The following is an 8,108-nucleotide window of genomic DNA, read 5'->3' on the forward strand; positions in this document are numbered from 1 at the left end:
TAAATAAAACAAAATTACTCACACAAATATCTATAAAATTGCTTCTAAATCTCTCACCATTGCTAATATTTTTCATAGAGATAGTTATAATGGCATTTTACTTAATTATTTGACCCAATATTAAATCAATATTACTATCCATGAGGCTCATGGTATATGCATGTGTGGATTTTCAGTGGTGAAATGTTGGACCAAAACTTTTGCATGGTGGTTACTAATGGAATAAGATGGAAAAAGATTGACATGTTTATGTTAAGAAATGTTGGGCATTTGACAAAAACATAGCATCATTGTCCATGCTCACACACAAGAACTTTGTTATTTCACGTCTCATTGGCCTTTCTTTGTGTGGGGTCTCCACCTTACTAGTAAGGTCACCATTTTCTTTTAGACAATTTTGGTGGAGAATGCTATTTCCTTGTATTTTGAACTTCACAATCATGTTGATTGAAGCATAGTGTAGTGGTAAAGTCATTTTTCAGGCCTTTGCTTGATTGATGTGCTCATAGGATATGCACCTTCACTAGGCAGTTGTGCTCACATCTCTCTCAATACAGACCAAACTAAAGCCTCGAGTTTCCTCATTGTAAAAAATAAAATTCACAATCACAAATTCAATAACAAAAATTAAAATTGAATCACATAGAACACATTACAATAGATCTTTCAATTGCAATGTTTAAAATTAAATACTTCTTTAATTTCAATATTATTTCTAAACCAAAAACTATTTACCTAAATTATTTTAATTAATTAATCTATATTATTATTTTTAAATAATCCCATTTATTTCTTTTCATTCCTTAAATCATTTGAAAAAGTTAAAAACTTAATTATATTTTTTCAAATCTACATGTCGAATCATGTCCTGCAATTCATCATTAAAAATTATGATGATGCCAAAACATCATTAGGGTGAAAAAAAACTACAGACAATTTTTTTTTAAAAGTTCATTGATTACGAAAATGAAACCTTAATATCTTCAATTATGAAAATCTCTCTTTTCATATAGCCCATACTAGCAGCATATGGCTTAACATGGCTGAGGACCAAGTACCTAAGGGTTGAGTGCTTTATTGCTCTCAGACATTTAAAATTTCATTGTATGATAATACATAAGTAATTGCATCATTTGACAACTCCCTGTCATTATATGTGGGCCCTCTTAGGGCACAAATCCAATGAAAATTTAGGGCATGGTGCGCATTACCTTTTCTAGCAGTACCTTTAAAGTGGAGCCCCTCACTTTTAATCAGACATCGAGATGATTGACTCAAAGCAGAACAAGATGAGGCAGAGAAGAGGATAGGTAGTGAGAGTGACACAGTGACAGACAAAGGAGTAGCCTCTAGGCCCAAACATCATCAATACCAAGATCAATAATTGAACTAACTAAGCTAGATTAGCTTAGCTTAATGAAGTGTTATAACTTGTACAACATACCCACATTGAGAATAATGAAAGTTGTGTGATGGAATGCTTGCATTTACTGCCTCATTGAATGCAGTTTCTGTGTCTCATAAGCAGTGTTGCATAGCATTTGGGCATCTGCAATGGATGACCTGTACAAATGTTCTTCCATACTTGTGGTGTATTTAATGCTGCTAGGTGTCACCGAGACCTCTGCATCCTTATCTCCGAAGGGAGTCAACTATGAAGGTATTTAAATCTATGTTTCTGTCAGAATTTGAACTGGGTTTTAATTTAACCCCATTTCAGTTATATCTCCTCTATTCGCAGTTTATATACGTTGCATTCGTTAAAACCCCAGTTCATATGCAGGACATTCCTGAAAGTACCCATTTCGTTCGTGTTACATCCCGCATGACACCCATGTCATTTGCATTGAGTTCCTCAGAACACCATTTCACTTGCATTGCATTCCACATGAGAGCCATTTCGTTTGCATTACATTCCATCTGATACCCATTTCATGTGCATTGCAGTGGTAGCTCTAATTTACATTAGAGATGCACTTTTGGACACAAACCATGTATTGAAGGAGTGGGACATAAACTCTGTGGACCCCTGCAGTTGGAGCACAATCAGTTGTGCAGCTGATGGATCTGTCATGGCAATGTGAGTTGTGATATAACCTGTTCTTTCTGATTTAGTTTTGTGGTTGTTGAAATCACAGTTGTGGTAAGGATAGCTGATGTTTTGTCACAACAATGTGAGTTGTCACATAGGTTTTTCTTTTATCTGCTTTAATTTTGTCATTATTGAAACCTAGGTGTTTGTAACTAGAGCTACCACTGTTTTTTGTTGAATGGCAGGTTAATGCCCAACCAGAGTTTTGCTGGAACTCTTTCTCCATATATTGGGAACTTGACAAATCTTCAGTCCTTGTGAGTAAAACGCTATTTTTGATCAACGACTTAGATTAACTTTAGAGGAAAAGACCCGCTTGATGATCGATGGTCTAATATTTCACTATTACAATTAAACCCTAAAGACTATGCTGCAGCTCCTTCGGTATTTATGTTGCAACTGTAAAAAACTGTCAGACATGCTGTGATGATGTAATAATGGAATCATGCAAGTTACAAGTAGATGTCTTCCTCTAGGGTTGTTTTGCCTCTATATTCTAGGTGCATACAGAGACTCTGTTATTGCCCTTGTTTTGCAAGTTTTCTTTATTTTATTTTTTCAGTTCTGTCAACATAAGATAATTTTTAAATTTTTCAGTAACTGTTGTTGCTAGCACTGCCAAAGTATTTGGTACTTTGCCCTGTGCGGAATAAATAAGAACCACATGGATAGAAACAAACAATTTATGGTTAACAGCTGTTTGTCTACAACCCATCACACATATCTTATTATTATTGCTCTAAGACTGATTTTATTGATAATGAATCTTAATTTTTTCAAGCATTTTGATAAATATATTTAAGGACAAACCATAAGTCATGTGAATGGGATGCAGCTAAGGCAAAGAGTAAGAGTATGAATGCCTAAAAAAATTAGTAAATAAAACAAAATTGAAGAAATATACTATATTTTTTAAAACAAGATATTTGTCTTTTTTCTGGTGAATCCCCCTAAACGGAGACATCACTGAAGAATATACAAATTTATATCACCAATATAAAGCAATTTCCGTATTTAACAAGATTTTACATCTGTTTTGATGTCTAGGAAGCATAGTTAGGCTACTGTGATTTCATAAGAACTCAGCAAACTAATGGTTACCAGTAGATCTCATCCTTGGAGTGAAAAACTTGGCCATAAATTAATGAAGAGTGTTCCTGTTTCTCAGAGAATGTAATTAATCTTGAGAGCACTCTGTCACTTGGGAAGAGTATTGCACAATTAAGAAATTCAGTCTTTATTTCTTGAGATCATTATGTAGTGGACTGCAACTACTCCATTCTAGAGAGCTGGGGAAGAGCATTGTGACTACAATTAGGTTCCGAGTGATTGTTTCAGATGACAATTGTGCTATTTAGCTGAACAACTGGATTGACATGGCATTTGGAGAATCTTGTCATTGAGAAAATAAGGTTTTCACAGTTCATGAAATTAAAAGAACAAAGCTTTTGGAAAAAACTTTGTAGAAAACTTTTCACCTCAAAATGCCTCTGTTTAAACTCCCCGATCCATCACCAAAGTGAAAACAGATATGTGAGGATCACAGACTATAGTTCTGTAAAGTATCACCTATTCCATGAGAACTCCTAAGAGAAGAGAAGAGAAAACCATTCAACGAATTAGATGTTCTAAATATTGATAATCTCAACAACTCATTTAAATTAATTAATAAATGTTCATTTGTTTAATGAGGGATACATTTTTACTAAATTGATAATAGGTCCCCATGAGTTGTCATGCTGGAGCCCATTGTAGCAATACAAGTCTGACTATAAACATCCCATCCAAGAGAGGTGCAATGGATATAATTTCGTCTGCAGTTTTGCTTTTGCAAACTTATATTAACGTTACTTTGTTTTGTCATATTGCACAACTATTAATGCTCATAATATATTGGAATTATTTTTACCTCGTCATATAGAACAAAAAGTAGTTTCTCCAAGAAGTACCCAAAGTAGCTATATATAGAAAAACGAGAAACTTCTGATATAGAGGTTTGCAATTTATATGACACTTCATCCTCTTTTTCAAAAACTTAAAGGCGGTCATCAGTTTTCCTAACGGAATGCTTGTAAAATATTGAAAGTCAGTCATGTTTGCCTGATATCCGCAAAACCATCATTGCAGAGTACTTAATAGGAAATATAAATAAAGAAGTTATCCATGTATCATAGCTTTTGCTTTCTTTAGGAAGTGCATTTAACTTGTCTACAAAGTAGGTAGCATCCTTTTCATGTTTCCAAATTCTAAGCATGGGAATGCATTGTAGTTCTTACCACTATGACCTTAAGTTACTGTTATTTTTGTGAGAGTCATATTTTACAAACATTGGTAATTATTCCTAAGCAGACATCTCAGAGATTCCTTCAGTAAGCCACATTGTAATTTAATTGTCATTAATGGGTGTGTCTTGACAGGTTATTACAGAATAATGAGATTTCTGGACCAATTCCAGTGGAATTAGGGAAGTTGGAAAAGCTTGAAACTCTTGATTTTTCTGGAAATCAATTTACTGGTTTGATTCCAAGCTCGTTAGGTCAGCTAAAGAACTTAAAGTACTTGTAAGTATCATGTGAGCTATAATGGATAATTTACTTTTTCATCTTGCTTCTCTTAGTCATTTTTTATCAGAATTAGTGGTAGATCATTTCTCTATGAAAGGTAGAATTCTTACAGGAAAGTTGGGTACATTCTGAACTGACCAGGCGACTCAACAACAACAAGCTTTCTGGACCCTTTCCAGCAATGCTGGCCAACATTTCAGGGCTGACTTTATTGTATGACTCTTTACTTGTTAACTTATTTCAAATTTTCTGTGTTGCCCCATTACCCATGTGCTTATCAGTTTCTAAGCAATTCTCCTATGAATTCAGGGACTTATCCTACAATAATCTGAGTGGTTCTATACCGAGAATTCTGGCAAAGTCATACAAGTAAGAATATTGAGAAAGATAAATTTTATTGTCAACTTGTACAAGCCTCTTAGTGCAGTCTTTTTATAAACACTTTGAACTTAATGATGTGACTTATTGGGTGATTATAAGCTTATACCCCTCTTTCTCTAATGTGCAGTATGTCTGGAAACCCGCTTCTTTGTAATAGGGTAAAGGATTGCCCTGTTGATTCTCACTCACCCCTTTCAGTCACTCTCGATCCTAATAAACGTACTGCACTCAATTGGAGCTGTTATACACATTTTCCATTTCTTTAATCAAGTTCTGACAGTGTTGATCGAAGTTAACGTGGATATGTTTTTTTTACAGATACAGAACCCTCTGGACAGCATAAGAGTCTGAAGGTGGTTATTGCACTTAGTGTCATTTTTGGTTGTCTAGCCGTCTTTATTCTTTCCATTGGACTCCTCCTATGGTGGCAAAAGAGACATCATGACCTTGTATTCTTTGCAGCTAATGGTTTGTTCGAAATCTCAGAATAGAGAATGTAGTTTGCTATTATTGAAATACACTTTTGAAATTTTTGGAGACTTTAGTTACAAGGTGTATAAAATGGAATTGCAGAACAGCGTGATCCTGACATATGTATGGGAAATTTGAAGAGATTCTCCTTTCGAGAGCTCCAAGCTGCCACAGATAATTTCAATCCCAAGAATATTTTGGGTCAAGGAGGTTTTGGAATTGTATACAAAGGTTGTCTACGAGATGGCACCCTGATAGCAGTGAAAAGATTGAAAGACAATAATGCTGCAGCTGGAGAAGTCCAATTTCAAACAGAGGTGGAAATGATAAGCTTGGCAGTGCACAAGAATCTGTTACGATTGAATGGATTTTGCATGACACGTACAGAAAGACTGCTCGTGTATCCTTACATGCCGAATGGAAGTGTGGCCTATCAACTAAGAGGAGGTCTCTTATCCTCTCTCTTCATAGTATGCTAGAACAAAACTTTAAGATAAGGATACTAATTGATGTTTATATTACTGCAGATAATAGTCACAGAAAACCCACTCTGGATTGGTATATTCGCAAGAGGATAGCTCTTGGAGCTGCAAGGGGACTATTGTACTTGCACGATCAATGTGATCCTAAAATTATTCACCGCGATGTAAAAGCAGCAAACATATTATTGGATGAAGATTTTGAAGCTGTTGTGGGAGACTTTGGATTGGCAAAGCTCTTAGATCAGAGAGATTCCCATGTTACTACTGCTGTTCGAGGCACTGTTGGCCACATAGCTCCAGAATATCTATCAACAGGGCAATCATCAGAGAAAACTGATGTATTTGGATTTGGCATATTGCTGTTGGAACTCATAACTGGACAAAAAGCTCTCGATTTTGGTCATGATTCTAAGCAGAAAGGTGCAATGCTTGATTGGGTGAGTAGCCTAACTGTTTTCTAACTCTAGCAAAGTAATTTCCAGTGTCCCATGGGGACCTGTTCCCAGGGGTCTGGATGGATGTCTGGAGGACTTGGAGACTTCGAGGAGACAGCCCTTGTTTTAAACTGGACAGCCTGCTCCATTTGGTGCATAATTTTTTTTAAAAGCTAATTTATAAAGGAAAAATGCTAGAAACCTAAAAAGGGGAGGATTGTCATTGCAAAGGCAGCACATCATATTACTTTTTTAAATTTCAACTGTGTTTAGTTCATGTAAGTTTTTTTAATGCCCATCTCTGCATCACTTAGGATCTGTTATTTTAGAGAAACACTGGTATTTTCTGGTCTTCATGACTTGGTAGTCTTAGAGGTCACCAATATGCCATGTACAATATTGCTGCAGAAAAAGGCATGGATTGTGGAAACCAAACTTATGATATTTCCATGGAAACTGAACCTTGCTTGTGATATGGATGGCCCAGATAGAGTAGAAAAAAATATGTTACTTTTCTTTTTGATATGGAACATGATTTATTCATTTGGTTGCATGATAGGTTAAAAAACTACACCAGGAGAGGAAATTGGATCTCATAGTAGATAAGGATTTGAAAGGTTTCTATGATAGAGTTGAAGTAGAGGAAATGGTGCAAGTGGCCTTGATATGCACTCTATTTCATCCTGGACATCGTCCCAAGATGTCTGAAGTGGTGAGAATGTTGGAAGGAGATGGACTGGCAGAAAGATGGGAAGCATCACAGAAAGTGGAAACTCCTAGCTACAGAAGGATGGAGTCTATTCCCAGGAGGTACTCAGATTTCATCGAAGACTCTTCTTTTGTTGTGCAAGCAGTGGAACTTTCTGGTCCACGATGACTTAGTGATCATCAATTTCCAATTTCTGTTTTTAGTCTGCATGGAGTCCAAAATTCTAGCTGGGAGATGTGTCAAAATCTGCAGCTATTTTCCAAGTGTAATATATATGGTCAAGAGTGATATAAGGTCAATGTATTCTTTTTGTAAAATATATTGTCATATATTCAAGATAATCCCTTGTTGAGGATTCTGTTTACATAATAGCCATATAATTATCCATCCATTTACAGTGTTTTAGCATTGCGTCTCTTGGTGCTTTCTTGAGCCAGTTTCATAACTTTTGTTGCCATTGTTAACACAGAATAATCATCAGTCATGAATTATAATTCTTTTGAGAGCTTCGAAGGTAACTCTGAATTAGGGTTTGATAATGTGAAATGGAAGCATAAGAGTTAATGTTCAGAATGGAGAAATTTGGTGTGAAGTTCATAGAAGGAATGAAGGATTGGAACATATGATGTGGCATAAAACCAAAGATATGTTTGTCTTTGTAAGTGAATGAAAGATAAAATACTAATAGATAGTGAAAAAGGTTGTGAAATGTAAGCAATGTAAATTGCTTGTATTATGCACAAGACTAGAATGAGGCTCACAAATAACTGTATCCCATGCAATGCTTTTGACAATGTGAAATGAAAGTATAAGAATTAACATCCGGAATGGAGAAAAATTTAGTGTGAAAGTTCATGAAAGGTATAAAGGATTGGAACACATGATGTGGCATAAGACCAAGATATGTTTCTTTTTGCAAGTGAGAATGAAAGACCAAAGAAAAATGGGTGGTAACAAAGGTCGTGAATGAGCGCA

The 8,108-nt window shown here is 35.5% G+C and overlaps 1 protein-coding gene across 1 annotated transcript; it reads left to right on the forward strand.

Annotated features, from left to right (window-relative positions):
- The first annotated feature begins 1,207 nt into the window (after positions 1-1,207).
- LOC131047961 (protein NSP-INTERACTING KINASE 2) lies at positions 1,208-7,524 on the forward strand. The gene is made up of 11 exons (XM_057981773.2): positions 1,208-1,660; positions 1,948-2,080; positions 2,278-2,349; positions 4,510-4,653; positions 4,798-4,869; positions 4,966-5,025; positions 5,165-5,256; positions 5,356-5,505; positions 5,611-5,955; positions 6,036-6,427; positions 6,984-7,524. Exons 1-11 carry the CDS (start codon positions 1,555-1,557, stop codon positions 7,299-7,301), a joined length of 1,884 nt encoding a protein of 627 aa, XP_057837756.1. The 5' UTR covers positions 1,208-1,554; the 3' UTR covers positions 7,302-7,524.
- The last annotated feature ends 584 nt before the right edge of the window (positions 7,525-8,108 follow it).

The sequence above is a fragment of the Cryptomeria japonica genome, chromosome 3 (assembly GCF_030272615.1).
Source record: "Cryptomeria japonica chromosome 3, Sugi_1.0, whole genome shotgun sequence".
In the NCBI taxonomy this organism is placed as follows: domain Eukaryota; kingdom Viridiplantae; phylum Streptophyta; class Pinopsida; order Cupressales; family Cupressaceae; genus Cryptomeria; species Cryptomeria japonica.